At 39.9% G+C, this 23,722-nt stretch overlaps 1 protein-coding gene and 1 pseudogene across 1 annotated transcript; both read right to left on the reverse strand.

Annotated features, from left to right (window-relative positions):
* The window catches only part of LOC114688879, a 48,367-nt pseudogene extending 29,761 nt beyond the window's left edge, over window positions 1-18,606 (reverse strand).
* Window positions 13,427-14,572, reverse strand: LOC114688880 (mas-related G-protein coupled receptor member X2-like). The gene has a single exon (XM_028863361.2). It carries the CDS (start codon window positions 14,399-14,401, stop codon window positions 13,427-13,429), a length of 975 nt encoding a protein of 324 aa, XP_028719194.1. The 5' UTR covers window positions 14,402-14,572.
* Window positions 18,607-23,722: the final 5,116 nt, after the last annotated feature.

Here is a 23,722-nt window from a genome sequence, read left to right on the forward strand (position 1 = left end):
GTCCTTCCAACCCCAGTTCTGCCAGAAGCTATCAGTTGTGCACAACTACACTTCAGCATGCTTATCACACTTTTTAAAAGTTTTCTTTGATGGCTTCCTGTTTAGGCTGATACTTGGGAGGGACTGGGGAGTAGGGATTGTAGAAGCTCTTTGTTTTCCTCTTCATCAACTGTGTGTCTGCAGTCAAAAAACAAAAGTAGCTTCCTTGCTCTTTACAATGAGAGGGAGCATGAATCATGGACTTCCACATGGTTTCTGGTTACAGCTCAGAAAAATGAACACAGACTGTGGGAGCCCATTCTTGGGTTCCTCGTGGCTTTACCCAGCAGGTCCGAATAGAGGATGATCAGGACCACGGACCACGGGCCTGAGTGCAGGTGTCTGAGATGGTCTGCACTTGGCTGTGCTGGGGGAGGAGGTCTTTTGCTCCACCCCTTGGCGTCTCTATAAAAACTCTGGGCCAGAGATAGTCGGGGGCCATTGGAATAGGTTCCAGGCCCTCTTGGGGCTATCCTTTATTTTCTATCTGTTTATCTCCGCAACATTATCTGCTATAAATCCTTCTATCTAATATTTCCTGCTGATCGCACTCAAGAAAACTCTGGGAAGCTGTGGGGGTGGTGGGTAAATGCCCCACAACAGACCTCAGCTGCAGTAGGACCACAGGCCTAGATAAGGCCCTCAGAGCCAGTCTGGACCATGGACATCAACCTAGATTCAAGGACAGACCATGGGCATCCACTTGGCCTTCTCTGGCAGCATGGGCTACAGACATCAACAAAGACCCTGGCTGCAGTAGGTCCTAGGACTCAGACAGGGTCCATGGTGGCAGCCCAGACCTGGATATCATGGTCTCAGGTGGCAGAACAGGCCACTCATATCATTATGGCCCACCTTGGTGGCACAGCCTATGGACATCAACATGACTTCAGATCACAGCATAGACTACAAACATCCACATGGCATTAGGTGGCAAAATGGCTACAGACATCAACCCAGCCCTCAGCTGCATCAGGACCATGGACACACACATGGCTCTCAGCTGCTGCAAAGGCTAGAGACATCAACATGGCATCAGGTAGCTGCACAGGCCATTCATAATAACATGACTTCTGGCCTCCAGCATGGCCCTCAGGCATCAACATGGCTTCAGGGGTGGCACCAACCATGGATAGCCTCACAGCTTTTAGTGGTAACACGGGCCACAGACATCAACTTGGCCCCTGGCTATATCAGGACCAATAACCTACTCATAACCTTTAGCAGCAGCATAGATCACAGTTCTCAACATGGCCTCAGGGTGGCTACACAGGCCACTTATATCAACATGGCTTCCCAAAGCCACAAAATGCCAAGGACATCACCAAGGCTTTGGTCAGTGGCACAGACTGTGTATGTACATATGAATCTCAGGCTTCATCATGGCCTGGGGCAGCAGCATGGACTATAGATACCAATTGCCTTTGGTGACATCACAGACCATAGTGGACCAAGGTTATGAGGAGGTCCAATCCAGAAAGTGAACTGTTCCTCATCTCAGGCCTCCATAGTTGCCCATCACTGGGATGATCCCATAGCTGGACAGTGTGTTTTGGGGCTAAGTCTGCACCTGCATAACTCCAGGTGTGTGCACATCACACTTGTGACTCCACTGGGCAATGACATGTTTTACTGTCATTAGCCCTCTTTCACACCTGTCACTGATGTCAAGTCTCCACTTCTGCACAGCTCATGCACTGGTCAGCTCTTCCATCTTTCCCAACTCTCCATCATACAGCCATTCATCTTAGTGAAATATAGCAACCATCCTTCTAGAGGTGGACTAAGTAGACCAAATTTTCTAGTATCTGTTAAGACTTGCTTTGTGACAGTGTATGAGGTCAATATTGAAGAATGTTTCATGGGGTGATGAGAAAAAAGTATGTTCTTTTGTGTTTTGGTGAAATGTTCTGTAGATAACTCTTAAGTTCATTTGGCTCATAATGTCTGTTAGCTCCAGTATTTTTCCATCTAGTTTTTATCTGGATGATCTGTCTAATGGTGGGATTGGGGCATTGAAGTCTCCCACTATCATTGTGTGAGAGTTGATCTGTGATTTCAGCTTCAGTAGTGTTTTCTTTACAAATGTGGGTGCCCCAGGAAACCACTTCCTAAATATAGCACAGTAGCACAGACACTGAGGGCATCAATTAATAAATGGGACCTCCTGAAACTGGAAGCTTCTGTAAGGCAAGGACATAGTAAATAAGACAAAACGACAGCCTACAGAATGGGAAAAGATTTCACTAACCACACATCTGACAGAGGGCTGATATCCATAATATATAAAGAACTCAAGAAACTAGACATCAAAATACCAAACAATCCAATTAAAAAATGGGCTACAGAGCTAAACAGAGAAATCTCAACAGAAGAATCTCAAATGGCTGAAAGACATCTAGGTAATTGCTCAACATCCTTAGTCATCAGAGAAATGCAAATCAAAACAAGTCTGAGATACCATCTTACAACTGTGAGAATGGCTAAGATGCAAAACACTGATGACAGCTTATGTTGGAGAGGATGTAGAGCAAGGGGAGCACTCCTCCACTGTTGGTGGGAGTGCAAACTTGTACAGGCACTTTGGAAATCAGTATGGGCATATACCCAAGGAATGCTCAATCATACCACAAGGACATACACTCAACTATGTTCATAGCAGCATTAATCATAATAGGCAGAACCTTAAAACAACCTATATGCCCCTCAACCAAAGAATGGATAAAGAAAATGTACACAGTTGAGTACTACTCAGCAGTAAAAAAAAAAAGACATCATGAAATTTGCAGGCAGATGGATACAAGTAGAAAATATCATCCCAAGTGAGGTAACCCATACTCAGAAGGACAAACATGGTATGTACTCACTCATAAGTGGATACTAGATGCAAAACAAAGGATAACCAGACTGCACCCCACAGCTCCAAAGAAGCTAGCTAACTATGAGCACCTAAACAGGGATGCATGGATCGCCCAAGGAAAGGGAAATAAATGAGATCTCCATGAGTAAACTAGGGATGAGGGGGGCAATGGAGGGTTAGAGGATGGGAAGTGAGAACATAAGGGAATGAGATGGTGGAGCTGGAACAGGGATGGAGTAGGAGAGCAATGAAAGAAATACCATGATAGAGGGAGACATCATGGGGATAGGGAGAAACCAGGTGCTAGGGAAGTTCCCAGGAATCCACAAGGACGACCCCAGCTTAGACTACTAGCAATAGTGGAGACAGTGCCTGAATTGGCTTATCCCAGTAATCAGATCGGTGAATACCCTAACGATCATCATGGAGCCTTCATCTAGTAACTGATGAAAGCAGATACAGAGATCCATAGCCAAGCACCAGGCTGAGCTCCAGGAGACTAGTCAAAGAGAGAGAAGAGGGATTCTATGAGCAGGGAGCAACAAGATCATCATGGGGAATCCTATAGAGACAACAAAACCAAACTATTAGGAACTCATGAACTGTGGACCAATAGCTATGGAGCCTCTATGGGACTGGACTAGGCCCTCTGAATAGTGAGACAGTTTTGTAGTTTGATCTGCTTAAGGGGCCCTCTGGCAGTGGGGACAGGATCCACCCTAGGACATGAGTGGGCTTTTTGGAGCCCACTGCCTATAGTTGAACACCTTGCACAGCCTTGGTGCAGGGGGAGGGGCTTGGACCTGCCTCTACTGAATGTACCAGACTCTGCTGACTCCCCATGGGAGGCCTCACTTTGTTGGAGGAGGGAATTGTGGGTGGGTTGGGGGAGAAGGCCAGAGGGACAGGAGAAAGAAAGAGAAGGATCTGTAGTTGATATGTAAAGTGAATAAAAAAATCCCTAATAAAAAACAAGACAAATGTGGGTGCTCTTTCATTTTAGGCATAGATTTTAACTACTGAAAGATTGTCTTGGTGTATCTTTCCTTTGATGAGAATGAAGTGTCCTTCTCTGTCTCTTTTGGTTAATTTTGTTTTGAAGTCTATTTTGTTAGATATTAGATTGGCTATACCAGCTTGTTTTTTAGGTCCATTTCCTTGGAAAGTCTTTTTCCAGCCTTTCACTCTGAGGTAATGTCTCTTTTTGATGGTGAGGCATGTTTCTTGCATGCAGCAGAAGGATGGATCCTGTTTTGACATCAATTCTACTAGTCTGTATCTGTTTATTGGGCAATTTAGTCCATTGATATTGAGAGTTATCAATGATCAATGATTGCTAATTCCTGTTATTTTGTTGTTATTGGTGGTGGTGGTTGTGTGTGTATGGGTGATTTCCTTCTTTTGGTTTTGCTGATATGAGATTATTTATTTACTGTTTTTCATGGGAGTAGTTAAGCTTCTTGCATTGGAGTTTTCTTTCCAGTCTCTTCTATAGGTCTGGATTTATGAGAAGATATTGTTTAAATTTGACTTTATCATGGATTATCTTGTTTTCTCCATCTGTGGTGACTGAGAGCTTTGCTGAGTATATTAATCTTGGCTCATATCTGCGGTTTCTTAAAGTCTTCAAGACATCTGTCCAGGCCCTTCTGGCTTTTAGAGTCTCCATTGAGAAGTAGTGTGTCATTCTTAGAGGTCTGCCTTCATATGTTACTTGGCCTTTCCCTCTTGCAGCTTGGAATATTCTTTCTTTGTTCAGTATGTTTAATGCTTCATTATTGTGTGGTAAGGGGGCCTTTCTTTTCCGGTCCAATCTATTGGTGTTCTGTAAGCTTCTTGTACCTTTATAGGCATGTCCTTCTTAAAGTTAGGAATTTTTCTATGATTGTATTAAAAATATTTTTAGAGTATTTGAGCTGTGATTCTTCTCCTTCTTCTACTCTTATTATTCTTAGGTTTGGATGATTTGTGTCAGGAATATTTTAGATTTAAAATTTCTTTTGACAGGTATATCAATTTCTCTTGTATTCCTGAGATTCTGTCTTCCATCTCTTGTATTCTGTTGGCGATGCTTGAATCTGTAGTTCCTGTTTGATTATGTAGATATTTCATCTCTATGATTTCTTCCATTTTTGTTTTCTTTATTGCCTTTATTTCCATTTTCAGGTCTTGGACAGTTATTCATTCCCTTCATCTATGTATTTGAGTTTTTTCCCTTGGCTTTCTTTAAGGGACTTATTTAGTTCCTCCAATTGTTTGTTTGTGTTTTCCTGGCTTTCTTTTAGGGATGTATTGATTTCTTCCAAATTTTTGTTCATGTTTTCCTGGGTTTCATTAAGGGATTTATTCATTTCTTATTTAAGGACCTCTATCATCTTCAAAAAATTGGTCTAAGGCCATTTTCTTGTGCTTCAGCAGTGTTAGAATATCCTGAGCTTGTTGTAGTAGGATAGTTGGGCTCTGGTGGTGACATTTTACCCTGGTTGTTGTGTTTTTACACTGGCATTTGGTCTCTTGGTTTTGGGTAATTATATGTTTATATGGAAGCTTCTGAGTTTGTTTTTGTTGGATGGGTGTTTCCTTAGTTTCTGTTTCCACTCTGGTCTTCCTCAGCAACCTGTGGTTCTGGTAGCTGGCATGTCCTCTGGTCTAGTGGGGTGCCTCTGCTGTGGTTCTGGTGGCCTGGGTAACATCTGGGGTTCTAGTTTCTGATTTTGCCTGTGGTAAAGCAGGGGGCATCTGCTGGAGTGAGGACTGGGAAATGATGACTTGGGGCTGTTAGGAATAGGCTGGGTAGCCTCTGAGGGAATGTTGGTGGCCTCTTGTAAAGCATGGCTCTTCCACAGGAGTTATGGGCTGGGGTATATGAATTATGAAATAGTCTATAGAAACCTTAATATGCTGTTTGGTTAGAGTGCATAATTCTAAAGTATAATTTTATAATGTGTGCTGTGATCACAGGAAAATGAAATGCTACTTTGGCATTGGTCCTTTCTGAAAGTAAATTCAAGTAAGTCCCTTGGATACTTGCCATAAGGAAATAGATAACCAGAGAGAGAAATTATGGAAATGGAAACGGGTGTAACCAGGATGCTAATGGAAGAAGCATGAAAGGAGCTAAAAACAAAGGAGTCTCTCTTAAACCTTCATTGTGCAGGGATGTATATTGATCTGGTAATTCAACTGAAGGTGATACTTTCAAAGGTTGAAAATGGTGAAAGCAATATATTTCATGATGGGCTCAATTCTGGTAAATGAAGGTAGAGAACAGACTTACAATCAAACTAATCAGTTTATTTATTCATTAATATACTTGGTCAATAACAGTTATTGAAATTAGACAGTATTTTGAAGTCTGACAGAATTAAAATATACTGATTTGCATACCTATGTTGAAATTTAGTTTGTTCAAGGCATAGAAATAAAAGATATATTTAGAATATCCCTAAACTTATAATATGTGTTGGGAAGATGGCCCACTGGTTTTTAACTCCTGGTAAGCAAGCCTGAAAACCTGTGTTGGAAGTCCTAGAACCCCCATAAGGCAAGAACAAATACTGTGCTCATCTGTAATCCCAGCATTCCAGTGGCAGGATAGGAGACAGAGACATGAGAATCCAAGAAGCTCATGCTAGTTTATCTGATGTGAAAAGTGGTTAAAGGGATCTAATTTCAAGTAAGAAGGAAGGTGAGGACAAATATCTCAGGTTTGGGATTACCATAGGACCTGCCTAACCTTGCTATGGAATGCACAGACTCATACTTATGCAAGAACACACACACACACACACACACACACACACACACACACACACACACACGTGCATGCAATGCACACTTGCAAGCTCATTAACAAAGAAATTCATTTTTTTTTGAAGTGACAGCTCTTACCCCCTGTCACTTAAAGCCTAGGAGTAAAACCCTGCTTCAGTATGCTACTCCATAAAAATTCCCCATGCATTTCCAATTTCCCTTAACTTTTCCTATCTTTGTGAATCATCCCATCCTGAGGTTAACTCTTCAATGACTCCAATTTGAACCAATGTTCTTCTTGGTGGTTTATCGCATGCATCATACAAATGCTTTGAAGAAGCAAGCAAAATACTGAAACCTGTTTGACAGGGCCTCAACTTTGCTTTCACATAGTCTTCTTCCTTAAATGAATGTCAGAGGATGTCTTCTCTCCACATCACCAAATCTGAATGTTTTGAGTGAAACAGGGGCTGTGTTGGAAGGGAGAACATTTCAGAGAGAAGCTTATCTCTTGTCTTTGTAGGAAACACCAGACCCCTGCATATAGTACTCTGTGATAGAATCAGGAGTATGTGAGCTCAGCAGAAACTGCATACCAAGAACTCTCTGGAAGTTCAAACAATATATCTTGACCTTTCTTCTATGTTCTAGTCCAGAGGGGTGGAATGCTGGAGGGGCAGGATGAGGGAAGAGTGGGAGATCTGTCTGTGGTTGGTATGTAAAATTCCTTTAAAAAAGAATAAAGAGTTAAATGGGGGCTTTCTTTTTCAGGGGGTGAGTCCATGACCATAATGGTAAGGAGCATGGTGGCAAGCAGGCAGGCATATTGCTAGGACAGGATCTGACAGTTTAAATCTGATACACATGTATGAGGCAGAGAGAACTGAGAATAGTGTGGAGTTTTAAAACCTCAAAGCCTACCACATTGACACACAACCTCCAACAATGCCACACCTCCTATTCCTTTTCAAATAGTTCAACTAACTCAAGATTAAGTGTTCAAATCTATGAGTCTGTGGTGGATATTCTCATTTAAACTACCACAGTACTGTTCAGTATTTGGATAGAATGATCTACAGATGTCTGTTAGGTTCATTCTGCTTAGATTTTGTTTGTATGATCTCTCTATTGGTGAGAGTGGGGTATTGAACCCACATCATTGTATTAGGGTCAGTATGAGATTTTATGGTATTGTCTCTTTTATGACTTGGGTGCCTTTGCAGTTGATGTATAAATGTTAGAATCATAATATCCTCTTGGTGGATATTTCCTTTAATGGGTATATAGTATTATTCCTTATTTCTACTGATTAGATTTGGTTGGAAGTCTATTTTTTCAGATATTGAAATAGCTATTCTTGGTTGCTTCATGGGCCCATTTACATGAAATAGATTTTTTTCATCTGTTTAGCCAAAAGTGATGTCTGTCCTTGATGGGGAGATATGTTTCTTGGATATGGAAGAAAGATGTATCCTGTTTTCTAATCTTAGTCTTAGGTATGGTTACAATTGCTATGATGAAACACCATGACCAAAGCAACTCAGAGAGGAAAAGTTTATTTAGCTTATACTTCCATGTCACTGTTCATCACTGAAGGAAGTTAGGAGAAAAACTCAAATAGGAGTCAAGAGCTAATGCAGAGGCCATGGAGGGGTGCTGCTTACTGGCTTGCACCTCATGGCTACTCAGTCTGTTCTTTTATAGAACCCAGGAAAACAAGCCCAGGGATGGCACCACCCATGAAGGGCTGGGCCCTCCCCTATCAATCACTGATTAGTAAAATGCTTTACAGATGTTAAGGTCAAAGAATCTGGGAATAATCCACCTCAAAAGACTTGGTTCTAGCAAAAAGATTTATTTAGATAAACTGATATCAAGGAGGTGGGAGGGACAACTGCACCCCCAAGGCAGGGACAGCATCCAATTTTAAAGGGAAAAAAATCACAAAAAGACAGTTCCTGAGTCTCATCCAATCATAATGTAATACAGGGGAGGTGGTTGGGGACTTTCCATAGTGGTACAACTTTAGCCTATCAGGTGGTCATGTGGCTTGGGGGCCACTCACTCAGAAGAGGATTGAACATTTTTGGTTTGGCCTTATTTTAAGAAGGGGATTGACACCTATATCGAGTTGGGGGTTGCAGCCATTCTCAGGAAATTGTAACAGCTCAGAGTAGAACAAACTGAAACAAAAGTGGAGTTCTTACTGTTAATTAGAATCTAACATTCACCCTCTTCTAGTGGGTCATCATCAAATCATTGATGTTAGGGTTCCAGGTCCTGTAGAAGACCATATTGGGCCTATAGAATTAGGAGTTTAACTGAATTAATTTTCTTTTGAATAAAATGAGAAAGAGTTCAGCAGGCAAGGATCACAAAGCATGATTAATAGAATTATAACTAAAGGCCCCATCATTCCTGTTATTAGGGTAGTAATCCATGGTGACCAGTTGAAAATGGAGTCAAACCAGTCCTGTGTAGCTAATCTGGACTGTTCTCTTTCCCCTAATCTTTTTCTGACTAAGCTTAGGCTTTCTTTGATTATTCCCATATGATTAGTATAAAAGCAGCATTGTTCTCCCAGGGCTACACAAAGTCCCCTTTGATTCAGGTCCAATCCATTCCAATTCTGTAGAATTACCTCTGCCAATGAGTTGAGAGAGGATGTTAGGTGGCCCATGAATATTTCTAGGGTGGCCAAATCTTGGTCAACCTGACTCCCCAGAGCCCAGTTAATTTAGCTCTCCCTTGAGAAGGGCCATGGTAACTACACCAGCTATTTCTGCCATCCCTAGACTTACTAACAAGGGGATTAGAATGGATGCAGCCCTAGGAATGTTGTGAAAGGGGTAAAGATTAATATGTTCCTGTTCCCCTCCTGAGAATAATAATACACTTGGGAAGGAGCTTGATCAAGATGCAGAATTGAGCAGATTCTGACACAACAAAGGGGTTTATACAAGGAGTGAGCCTTGAGCAGCAAGCAAACAAAGAGCCCTGGGGTGGTACCAAGAGGAGTGTGGAGTTTCCAGTATCTCACAGCTGCAGTTTAAAGGTTTTGTTACAGTGTCTCTGGTACCAGGAGTGTTCCGTGTGATATCCAGGAGAGTAGAAGGAAGTTCCTTGTCCTCCTGTGCTACCAAGGGTGATTTTGACCTCCTTTTCCCAGAAGCAGAGTAGACCATGGCTATTTTGTGTGATGGACAGATTCATGATGTGATGTTTTTCAACCTCCATACTTGCTATGTTGCCTATTCCCATATACTATAAGGAGGTCTGGGGTCAAGACATAGCTGACAGTCCTCATTGAGGGCTAGAGAGAAAGAACTTAAAAGACTGTGCACATATTCTAGAGAGGACTCCAGAGTCCTTTGGGCTAGCCTGGATGGGGACTAGAGCCTGGGACCTTTCTTCTCTCACTGTGGGACCTAGACAGGTATAGTTGTAGGGCCTAAGATCTCACTTATATCCTGAATAGGATTCAGTACTCAGTTAGGATCAAAGGGCTTTGGGATTTACTCCACACATGGGAGAAATTTCTGAATGTTGACAGTGTCCCACAATCTTTCCAGTCCTGGAAGTACATTAAAAGTCCCCATGTTTATTCTTCTGCCTAGACAGTGGACAATCCATTATAAATAGTCATTTGTATTGGATTTAATGTGCCCACCTATTGACCAGATAGATGCTTTTCCCTCCTAATGAGAAGATCCCCAACTCTATATTTTTCTTTCACCCATGGCCCATGTGTCTCACATCCCCAGGAGGAGCAATAATAGTCCTCAGGTCCCCCCACAATTTGGTTTCTTGCTGGGAAAGCATAGAATAAATACATAGCCAGGTTGGTTTCTAAAGTATGGTCTTCACAGCCATAATCAAGGTACTCACATGCATAGCCATAAGCACCCTGGGACTTGGGGGAGCCTTCAAGTCCAGCAGGGCACATAGGTCCACATGGAATATGGGGAACCCATATGTAGTAGCATTGGCTATTACAGTCATATGGGACAGTCCCATAATGTCAGGACTGGCATGTGTGTGTGTGGTTAGAATTTATCAATCCCATCAGTGCAAATAGGAAAGTGAGGTAGGTATGAGTCTTAGCTTTAGCAGGTCCTGTGGATGGAGTCATACAGTCCATCTTTTGTCATCCTCATGGGTTATTTGTCTGGAACTGGCTTTAGGTGGGAGTGGTGCACCCAGAATTTGATTTCATCTAGTTTTGTCCCTCATTTCTTCTCCACTCTCACCATATCCTAAATCATCCAAGAAATTTATGACTAATCCATGTCAGACAATCACTGACTCTGTCTGTTGATTCAAGGTTACTTTACAGGCACAGTGGACTGGCTGTAAGAACAATTCTCTTGCAAGAGATATAACATACCAAAATTAATCAAGACCAGATAAACATTTAAAAGAGAGCTATAACCACTAAGGAAATAGAAGCAGTCATTAACCATCTCCCAACCAAAAAAAATGCCCAGGGACATATATTTTTAGTGCAGAACTCTACCAGACTTTTAAAGAAGAGCTAATACCAATACTCCTCAAATTACTGCACAAAATAGAAATAGAAGGAACATTGCCAAATTCACTTTATAAGGCCACAGCTACCCTGATACCCAAGCAGCATAAAGACTCAACAAAGAAAGAGAATTACAGACCAGTTTCCCTCAGGAACATAGCTGCAAAATTTCTCAGTAAAATACTCACAAACTGAATCCAAGAACACATCTAAAAAATCATGCACCATGATCAAGTAAGCTTCGTTCTAGAAAAGCAGGAATGGTTTAACATATGGACATTAGTCAATGTAATGCACCATATAAACAAACTGAAAGATAAAAACCATGTGATCATCATATTAGATGGTGAAAAATCCTATGACAAAATCCAACAACCCTTTATGATAAAAGTCTTGGGGAGATCAGGGATACAAAGGACAAACTTAAACATAATAAAATCAATATACAGCAAGGCAACAGTCAACATCAAATTAAACTCAAAGAGAGAGACTCAAAGCAAGTCCACTAAAATCAGGGACAAGACAAGGCTGTGTACTCTCTCCACATCTATTCAATATAGTACTTCAAGTTCTAGCTAGAGCAATAAGAGAGCAAAGGGAGATCAAGGGGATACATATTGGAAAGAAAGATGATAAAGTATTTCTATTTGAGTATGACATAATAGTATACATTAGTGACCCCAAAAATTCCACCAGGAAATTCCTACAGCTGATAAACATCTTCAGCAATGTGGCTGGATACAAGGTTAACTAAAAAAATCAGTATCTCTCTTATATACCAAGAATAAATGGGCTGAGAAAGAAATCAGGGAAACAATAGCCTTTGCAATAGCAAAGGTAATATAAACAAACAATATAAAATATCTTTGAGTAACTCTAACCAAGCAAGTAAAACACATTTGGCAAAAACTTCAAGTCTTTGAAGAAAGAAATTGGAGATGATATCAGAAGACGAGAAGACCTCCCATGCTCATGGATTGGTAGGATTAATATAGTGAAAATGGCCATCTTCTCAAAAGCAATCTACAGATTAAATGCAATTCCCATCAAAATTATAACACAATTCTTTACAGACCTTGAAAGAACAATACTCAACCTCATATGAAAAACCCAGGATAGCTAAAACAATCCTGTACAATGAAAGAACTTCCAGAAGTATCACCATCCCTGATTTCAAGCTGTAATACAGAGCTGTGGTAATAAACACTGCATGGTATTGGCATAAAACCAGACAGGTTGATCAATAGAACCAAATCGAAGACCCAGAAGTAAATCAGGTAATTACTTAGATAAGATTGGGTTATGGGTATTTTTTGAGGGATGGCCCAGTCCTCTGTGACTGGCACTATCCCTAAACTGAGGGTCCTGAGCTGTATAAAAAAACTAGCTAACCATGAAGAGTACCCAATCCAGGAGTGAGCCAGTAAGCAATATTCTATGTGGTTACTACTCCAGGTCCTGCTTGAGTTCCTGGCATGACTCCCTCAGTGATGGACTGTGACCTTGAGGTGTAAACCATATAAACTCTTTCTTCTCATCAACTGGTTTTTGTCAGAGTGTTTTACCAAGCTACAGAAAAAGAAACTAGAACATTGTCCAAATGATTTATTCAGGAAACATTTATTAATTTGCAGAAGCACGCCAAAGACAACTGAAATTTAAGGAGATCAAGAACATGGTGTATCCTACTCAATTCAATTATAATGATACAGCTGTCAATACAGGATAGAAGTATTTCCATTTCATAAACATTGCAGGGCAAAATGTTGTAAACATTCACAATCTCATCTAAGAGGAACCAGTTGATAACATAGAACAGGAAGACCAGCACTGTGAGTGCAATAGTCACATACAGCCCAGTCAAGGGCTGTGAAAGTAGAAATTGGCACAAAACAAAATACAACCGTCATTTAATCAGTATCAAGTTTGGTGACAGAAGAAATGCAGGTCTTTCCTTTAGCCTCCTGGTAAGGAATTTGTCAAAAGTGGAAGCAGCCATGGATCCTAGAGTTAGTGTAAGGTTAACCTAACAAGGAATTGGTGAATCCCTTAGTACAATAGTCCAGAGACATTGCAATTTGTTTAGCAGGCCCCATATCACTCAAGTTCCAGAAGACTGATTATTTACTCAACTGATTTAATGTCAGGTGAGGAAGTGAAGATTTTGAAAAGAATTCACACTGATAAAGGCAAAGTTGTTTCTCAAAGCCACTTCTGTCTGATCAAAGCTGCTCCCAGCTGCTGCACTAGATTGTTTCCAGCTCTCCAGACTTTCCTGAATAACACTGCTTTCCAACTTCTTCCCCCTCAGGAGTGTCCTGCATGGCTCTCTGCAGAAACAGTCTCAGAGTCTGACATTGGAACCTGAGGTGCCTAATTGAGCCAACCAGGAAGTAAATGATGGGGTTGGCACAGCTGTTGACACAGGATAAGAATGCTGACATTTCATAAACATTACAAGGGAAAACTCTATAAAAATTCTCAATCCAATCTAAGAGGAACCAGTTGATCCCATAGGACAAACCGAAAAGCAGAAAGATCAGCACTGTTAGTGCAATGGTCACAAAGAGTCTGGTCACAGGAATCCTGTGTGAGCCACAGAAGACCCTGAGCAGCAGGGCCAGGCTGGACCCTGCGAGAACCACAAATAAAACAATTAACCAAGCAAAAATTATAGAATCTAGCTTCTCACACCAACCATGAGGAAAACCATTAAAGAAGATGCTACAGGCCTCCCCTTGCAGGATGCTCAATAGTAGAGACAGGGCCCAGAGCAGGGCACACATGACAGCTGATGTGTGCCTTGGTCTTCGACAGCGGTACCATATGGGCCACAGAGCAGACAGACAGCGCTCCGTGCTCATGGCACTGAGCATGCTCAGACCGGCAAGGTAGGCAAAGTTGAACAGGACATTGAAAAATCTAGAGATGAAGATGGAGCGGAACATGCTAATGATAACATGAATGGAATGTACAACGTTAAAGCAGAGGAAGAGAAAGTCCGCACCAGCCAGGTTGAAGATGTAGACAGAGAAGGCATTCCTGCTCATGTGGAAGCCCAGAAGCCACAACACTGTGACATTTCCTGCCAGCCCAACCAGGCCAATGATGATGATAAGAAAATTCAGGGTAAATTTTGTGGCATCACAGGATGTGGTTATGTAGTCACTTCTATTTACTGTTGTGATATCAGTTGTCCAGGTTGGGCCAGTTGGACTCATGCTTAAGAACTCTACACTAGTTGTCCTGAAAAGAAAATAAAGATATGAAAAATGCAGTGTAGGCTCTGATTCTTAGGACCACACTGCTCTGTGGGGATTATTGACCCCAATTCGTAAGCAGGAAAATTAAGCAATTTATCAAACCCTGAAAGTCCTTGAAATTTATTTTAAATTCAACTCATATTGACTTGGGCTATATGCAAACCACATCCTCTACTGTAGTAGAGGCTCTACTGTAGCCACTCGACAGCTGAAACTGAATGAGGATACAGAACACTGAACTCAACTTTCTGTCATAGGACTGAGGTTTCCTCTCAGGTATAGATGTATGGAATCCCCAGCCTGACTAATAACTGCCCTGAGTCACTGTGATGGAGCTATCAAATGGGAAAAAACATGTGAAAATCCTGAATGAGGATATTTCTTACTTTTCTGTTGTGATAAAATGCAATTACACAGGCAACTTATGAGTGGAAGAGCTTTGGCAGCAGTAGTAGGCATGGAGATGGGAACAAAAGCTGATCAGAGCTCCTGACTCCCCTGCCCAAGAGACATCCTAAAGCCAGACCACCTAAACCTCCCCAACAGTACCACCAAGGAGACCAAGAATTCAAATATCTGAGCCAATGGAAAATATTCTAATTCAAACTAGTGCAAGAGTCCTGAAGAGAATGTCACTTCTTATTAAGACTCATGTAAGAACAGCAAGACTTATTAATCTAGAAATGCTGAGTTTCCATTTCAAATGTTGCCAACCAGAAAGCAGGGAGGCTTTGGAGGACCTCAAGGCTTTTCCTGCTTCCTGTTACCTATGTTATTGTCCAACTCTCTATGGGGGTATAGTGAATAGTTAATAGATTTACATTTAACTGATGAATAAATGAATTAGAAGCCCAAGGGGTAGTTGTAATTTTACAAGAAATGTTAAGTAAACATTTTAAAATGTATTTAGCATTTGGAAACCACATGTAGAGAATGAAGGATATGCCATTGTTCATTATTCATTCAGAATATCCCCTCAGATAGGGGACTTATACTGCCATGTTTCCAATGACCAGTAAATATATGGCAGTAATAACCACCTAGAGGAGTTTGAGCATAGATTTAGGGATAGGATTATGTGATGAGTAGAATTATGAAGACTCTTCAGGAGTAAAATGCAAATGTGAGACAAGGGTGATCTGTCAATGGGACTCAATAGAAGCTGCTATATCACAGAAATATCTACAATGAAATAGAAAGTTGTAGTCTATGAGCTATACAATATAATCCTACATATCACATCACTTGGGTTATTTTATGTAAATAAGTTTTACACTTTCAGTGATGTAAGTATGAGAATTATCTGAGGGGAGATACTTAACTTTTCATTGATGAAGAGCTTTGGATGACAGACAGCAGATGCTCATGCAGAAGTCAGTTGGAAATAAGAATCACTCCACAGGAAAGTGAACATAGAAATTGTTCTAGCCATTTTCCTATTGCTGTGGTCAAACACTGAGCAAAAGCAACTTGTGGATTTGAGGATTTATTTTACTTACACTGTGGGGGCTGGACCCTCCTATATCAATTAATAAAAGCTCCACAGAAATGGCCACATGCCAATATGATCTTAGAAATTCATCCATTGGGTCTCCTGTCACATGAGTGTAGTTTATATGAAGTTGACAGTTAAAGGCAAGTAGAACTATCTGAATGTCTGATCAATTCATTTCGGTTTTCTAACTTGTCATCTGAAGTCAGTACTATGACATTCATATGTTATATTGTTCATATGAAAAGTTGTAGTAACAGAGGCAGAAAAACACTGACAGATCATACCCTAAAAATGAGTAAACACATCTCCCCAAAGTGGAGAGATGATAAAGACAACAAATCCAGATTTCTGGATTTCTGTGAGGTTGAAATGAAACAATATATGCAAGGCTTGAGGGTGGGGTGGGTGACATGGAAGACAAGAAAGTCCAACAATTAGTGGCATGCAAAGACCAGTTGAACTCTACCAACATTGCCCTTTAGATTTGTAAAAGAAAAAATAATCCTTACTAGTTGCTCAAAACCACCAGAAAGTCCTACTCCTTCCCCATTTCCTTCCCCATATTGTCACATTGCTCTCTGCCCTTCCCAAACAACATCCAGTGATTTCCAGAACTTCCCTTCCCTGAACTGGCCTTACTGTTCCCTACTCCACTGATACCCCCACTCCATTCATCTGTAATATCCCTTCTCCAACCATCATCTAGGCTGTGTTTCTTTCCTCTCTGTAGGCAATCCTTCTCCTCTGCAATCTTCCCTGAGCCACTAGGTAGGCACCTCCCTATAACACCCCACATGCTTCTTGGCTTCTTTGGTGTCTCACCTCCAAGTAGCCATACTGAAGATCTTGGTGCCTCCAAGATCTTACATCCCTCTCACCTTATAAGTTGCTCACTCCTCTGGGATCTTCCTACCGATTGCTCTTAGTAGACCCTGCTCTTGCTGACCCACATAGGCCTCCTGTCCACTGTACTAGCTTCCCAGGATTATCTGCCTCTAACTGCCAATTGACCATAGTTTCTCAGAGCAACTAGACTTGGAAAAGCACACTAGAAGGCAACAGAGGACAAGACCAGCAATAGTTATGCACAGTTGTAATGACTTTTTGACATAATCTATCTGCACCAACAGTAATATTTCTCAAAGAAAACTAGGGATAGAACCCACAGCCATCAATACAAGTTCCATAATGAAAACCAAGTCTCAACACTCTTACAACTTAATACTTTCCTAAATGCTATACATATGTACACTGATTTGAGCAGAAAGAAAGATTGAAAGAAAGATACAACTAACAAACTATTTCAAATGTGCAATTCCCAGCATAGAAAAGAGTAAAACAAAAGCCAGGATATGTCCTTCCCCCAAATTACTAATTTCCTAGCAATGTACCCCAATGGGAAGGACCTGGAAGGTTCTCCAGACAAAGAATTCAAAAATGATCTTAAATATTTTTATACAACTCAAAAGGGATATCAATATGCTCCTAGAGAATGAAACAAAGAGGTGGATGAAACACAGAAGTCAATGCAAAATGAAAAAAACAGAATTCAATAAAGAGACAAATTTGCTAAAGAAAATCAAAACAAAAATTATTATGGAAATTAAAATTTCAATATGCCAAATAAAAACCTCTGTGAAAGCTTCAACAACAGAATGGGTCCTGTCAAAAACTAGTCTAGAGTTAAGACTAGAAGATAAAGTCAAGGATCACTCAGTAAAGGTCAATACGATATTTTAAAAAATATTTGATCAGAACATAGGAAAGTTTTGGGATACCATGAAATACATAACCTTTAAATAAAGGGAATACAAGGAAAACAATAACTCAATGAAAGAGTGTTCAACACTAAATAAGATATCTATATCACAACTCATCCCCTCAAGATTGAGAGTCATCGCTTATGACAAGGAAGAAAGATTGCAGTAGCCAGAGGTAGTGGATGTTTATAGTAAAGTATTTACAGACATGTTAGTGCTGTGCCACACATGAACTTTCAGTGACTGTGACTCATGTGTACACAAGACCTACACAAGATCAAGGGAGCCCAAAGCCCAGCATGGATGAGAGAATGGCTCATGGAGTCCTACCCCTAGCTGAGGAGCTAGCTTTCAGCATCTGATGGCTTCTGAGGTAGGGAGAGTCACTTTTCTTCAGGGGTTCAACTCCAGTGAGGCTCTTGATCCTATAGTACATGGCCCCATGCCTATACACATGCAGGCAGTACTAAGTGGACTCAATGGTTTTCTTTATGAGAAATGAAGGGGGAAGAAGTGGCACTATAGGAAAGGAACTGGAAAGAGGAAAGCTGTAAACCTTGGCTTTCAAATCTCCCATAGTCAATTCTGACAGCCCACAAGTGGCCAACAGAGACTTTCCAGTCTCTTGTTTAGGGTAAAACACCTGGGGATCCTTGAATTCTCCTCCTAAAGGTGAACTTACACGATCCTCATCCAAGAAAAGCAAATAACAACTTTGAGAATAAGTTCTTAAAAAAAAACTTACCTTTCCCACATTCTTCTTGATAGAGCTGGTAAGCTGGTCTATGTCAAAGGGAAGAGAATTCCGAGTCACCTGTCAATACCAAGGACGTTTCTGTCCTAGTAAGGTGTCTACCAGGAGTAAAGCCTGTGACTTGAAGAAGCCTTATCAAATGGTGGAAAGGCCTGAGGTTTCCTGTATGTAGAACTGTTGGCAAGGGGGTGTCACTCCTTTGAGTCATGTTCTTCATGAGATGACTCTCAGCATTTGTTCTGAAAAGTGCTATCTTTTGTCCTCTACTTAAGCCAACCCTATGGCTCCCCTTCCCAGGCTTGTTGTTTCTAACCTTCTTACTGCCAGTTGACTACCAATGCTAAGCACTATAAGCTAATGCTAGGAGTTTGTGCAGCTAAAAGCCACACTGTGCCGTCTTGTTATTCAAATAAGGAAAGGCCTTAAGGGAGCTGGACCACATATATTCATTATAACACCAGTAACACATAATAGCTTTTATCTCACTGGCACAGATAAATATTAAACAGAACACCTTGATTTCTATTCTTGTGGATTGAAAAACCGGTTCCAGTTGTTCATCTAATTTCTTTGCATGTCATAATTGTAGATTTTAATTGTGAACTTACATTTTAATTCCATCTCTATTAACAAAATGATAAATTGATGGCACACAAAAAAATGAAATGAGTTCAAGATATAGTAGATAATATGGAAACTTCAGAAAGGAGATTTTTATATATCTGTGATTAAAATGCTAAATAGTCTCATAGAAAATATGAATTAACAAATAGAATATTAATACATAGAGATGGGGATCAGAGCAGAAATGACCAGGACTAAAACACTCCAGCAAACACAAAGGACACCACTGAAGACTGTAAAACTGAGTACACATTTAGAAAAAGCAAAATACACACTTGAAGCTACAAGCTCATTAACAGAATACAATGGAAAACTTCCAAATGGAAAACAAAGACAAACCTATGTAGAAATAAGAATATATGTAATGTTATTCAATTACAAGAGCCATAAACATACACAATCAGAGCAAAAACTGGAGGTAAAGAGAAAGGAACAAAAGAGACACGCTGAAGTAAAAATGGTTGAGAATTTTGCAAAATTATTACGAGAAACCAAATATATTACTAACAGAAGAGGAAAAACTCAAAATGCTTAGATACTGAAGTACAAACTACTAAAGATGACAAGGGTTAAAGGAGAAATGCGAAGAGAAATACTTTAAATATCAAAATTAACCATGGCACTATAGTAAATCGCTTCCCTTAAAGAATTTACTATAGTAAATCTATTCACTTAACAATAGAAGGAAGGAAAGAAGAAAGAGAGACACAGAGAGAGAGAGAGAGAGAGAGAGAGACAGAGAGACAGAGAGACGGAGAGGAGTGTGTTAGTGTGTTAAATTTGGTGAATTGTAACAAAATAAATATTAGATAAATTTATAGCATAGGGGATAGGAAAGAAGACCTAAAATCAACAAAATTTCTAACAGGAAATAAAAAGATAAGTTGGGGTCAAAATAAATAGGTAAAACATGCTGAAGATAAGTAGCAATAAAACTGATAATAGGAAATTAGTATATAAAATCAGGAAGCCAAGAAAAAAAGAAAAGATGAACAGAATAGATAAGACATGACACACACTCACAAATAATCAATGAACCTTGAATACAAACTGAACAGAAGAAAAGATTAATTAAAACCTTACAACAATAATAAGGAAATCAGTAGAGAAAAACTTGGAAACTAAGTCTTACTCTTTGAGATCAGCAAAGTCAATAAATCTCCAGACAGATGTTGCTTTTTGGCAGAGCACTTGTAGATACTTGTGACTGTAGCTATTATGATACACAGAGGAAAACATATATCATAAAACAGGAGATACTGCCATCCTCCATCAGACAGGCTAACACCCCAAACACTGCAGACACCAGCTCTGGAGAGGATGTGGAGCACAGGAGCACTCACCCAGTGCAGGCAAATGCAGAATGGTACACTACTTTAGAAGGCTACCCCAATGTTTCTTAAAGTGCTGAACATGGTCCTATCACAGCATCCAACAAGCATGTGTTAATTACATGTACATTGAGTTGAAAATTTAAGTCTATTTGAAAATACAAGAGTTAATGGCAGTTTCCATCATAGTTGCCCAAACATAAAAGCAACCAAAATGTTCTTTGTAAGTGAATGGATAAGCTGTTGAACATCCATAATGCAAATATTACCTATAAGTTTAAATAAGTGAGCCATCAAGCTATGAAAATATATAGAGTGACCTGAAATGCATAATACTAAGATAAAAGGGGGCAGTCTAAGAAAAGCTACATACTGCATGATTTCAATATTAAATGAAATCTGGGAAAACCAAAACTATGTAGCTGAAAGATCAGTGATTTGCTGAGGCTCTGTGATGAGAGTGAAGAATGGATGCAGGACTAGGCATCATTAGATAGTTAGAAATATTCCACTCATTCCTGTAATGGTACATAATATCATCTTACATTTGTCAAAACCCATTGAGTTGTACAGCACAAGATGAAATACAATGCTCATTGATCTTCTGTTTTTTAATTATATAAGTATTGGGGCATTAATTTTAATATATACATTAAGCCATAAAGATGTCAATAACAGGAGAAATTATGCATACATGCTGAAGGTGGAGACAAGGATATACATATTTATGAGATGATGGCCAGGCAGCCCTTGAAAACTTCCAAAACAATACAGGTTATGGCACTGCTATTGTTCACCTGCCAGAACTAGATGGTGAGGTTCCATTGCTAAAGACACCATATATTTTGAATACATGACTCAGTCATATCTAGCTGGAAATGATCTAGAAGCTTCTTCCCTATTGACTACTGTTCACAGTTTGGGGAGGTACAATGCAGGTCATGGATAATGAAAGTCATCAGTCTCTTTTCCAGCTGTATAACCTGAATGGCACAATTCTAACATGTCATGAAAGATATACAGTAGTGCTAAAACTGCTGTGGAGTAAACAACCACCTTCTGATGGAATTTCAGACTCACTCCACAGAAAGGCACACACTTGATATTGTAAACTTGATCAAAAAACTTATGTTTAAGCCAGGCGGTGGTGGCGCACGCCTTTAATCCCAGCACTCGGGAGGCAGAGGCAGGCAGATCTTTATGAGTTCGAGGCCAGCCTGGTCTACAAAGCGAGATCCAGGAAAGGTGCAAAGCTACACAGAGAAACTCTGTCTCGAAAAACCAAAACCAAAAACAAAAACAAAAAACTTATGTTTAGAGAAGTGACAGGTTTTGAGGGAGAATATCCTATGGATGTTTGCTTAATAGACATGTAGCCTAACTACCTCTGAAAGATGTATGTTTATAATCATAGAATAGTTCTTCTCTCAGCCTTGGTCATAGAATTTTCTTTTTGCAGAGGGCAATAGTTAAAAGAAGATACTCACTGATGTTCAAAATGCTGGGAATAAATGACTTTAATATGTTCAGCCCTAAATGAGACAACTATTTCAGACAATCTGTGTGTCTTTTGCAATCACAAACACAAGTCACTAGGGAAATGTGAAGCAAAAGAGTATTACACACCAGAGTGTTTAAAATTGAAAAGACTCAGCATATCACAAGTGTCAGGAGCATGTACAATGACTGGCGCTCTCATGCTTTGTTTGGAGTAAATATAACCACACAGTGAAAGAATTATATAATGTCATGTCTTGTAATCTAATATACCAAGGAAATGAAAGCATATGTCTACAAAATTTCTTCAATAAAAACATTTGTCAGTCAGTATGAAGTAGCTAACCATCATAAGAGTTATAGAGCTTTAAAATGCTGATAAAAGGAACAAAATGAAATGGATGAACTCAAAAGGGGGCTGAGCACTGGATGCTAGGATTCAAAACTGCATATGTTATGTCTCTAAATATGTGGAGAAGATCCACACAAAGTTGATGTCTGTTAAAAGAAGTTGAAGCAATGTTTTTCTCTAGGAGCAGAAGTAGTAAGGAAATGGGTGCAGAGTGACTTACAGAGTTATAAAAAATTATGTTTAATTATTTTGAGCCAACTAACTAACTACTTGAGCCTACTAACCAACTTCACTAACCACAGCAAAATTGTATCCTAGTCATCTGTTACACATCACCCTCTCTTAATTTTTCTAGCCTTAAAATGATTTGCAAAAATTAAGAAGAGATGAAACATTTAAATGAATGTATTAATTTTCATGGCAAACCCATTGGAAACCCACTATGAGGGATTAGAGTAATCACAGAGAGGGAAAAATCTTTAAATAATTTTCATTTGGTAAAGGGAGAGGAAAGTAAAGGGATGGACCTGTACATGTGTCTACTGGACGACTTGAGAAATGCAAACCACAAGGAAGCAGCCTACCTCAAACCTTACATGCTGTTGCCTTATTTTGGTATCAGACCTAACCACATGTTTGCAAAACCTAATGATGAAATAAGTGTAAAGATAGGAGCAAATCTGATTAATTGCACAACATATATATTTTGACTCAGTGTGTTGAAATTCTGGCATGCAAGGCAAGATGTACTCAAAGATGCATAGTGGCACACCTACTGCCTATTACAGGGTAATTAACTGCATTTGACTGGTTTAATGCCTCCTCCATAGGAGGGAATATTATACCTATTACTAATACTATTCAAAATCCCATATCTGGCAGCATCATAGGCCCTAGAGTAGAATATGCTACTGTTGTTTTGGTAAGCCTTCATGTTGTCAAATTGTCCTCTAAGTACTTATGTTTTCATCCATAGACCTGGGCTTCTCTCAGTTTTTCTCAGAGAATCTTTTTTTTCCAGGGAAAATAGTCAGTTGTCAGATGCATAAACAGACAATGAGGAGAATAAGAAAGTGAGTGCTCAATTCTATAACTAGTAAGTATCTCAACCTGCTACACTAAGGCACAGGAAGCATGGGGGAAGATGATGTGGAAAGAATGTAAAAGATATAGAATGGGTTGAGTTATGTGAAATATTCTTCTGCAAATGATATTATTTCACTTATGAAATCATAGCATCTGGAGTTACCTGTACAAGGTCAAGCCAGCTGAAATTCTAACACTGGTGAAGTAATTAGTCACTAGGCCTCACACCTTACCAAGGAGCTATTAGCATTTATGGTTAATGGAGGAGAGAGAAGTATTATTCTTGGAGCATATGGCCACTGGTAGGATGTTCAGAGTCCATGAGCTCCTATTAACTCAGGTCAGCTGTCTTTGTGTGTTTCCCCAGCATGATCCCCCTT

The sequence above is a fragment of the Peromyscus leucopus genome, unplaced genomic scaffold, assembly GCF_004664715.2.
Source record: "Peromyscus leucopus breed LL Stock unplaced genomic scaffold, UCI_PerLeu_2.1 scaffold_1449, whole genome shotgun sequence".
Lineage (NCBI taxonomy): Eukaryota > Metazoa > Chordata > Mammalia > Rodentia > Cricetidae > Peromyscus > Peromyscus leucopus.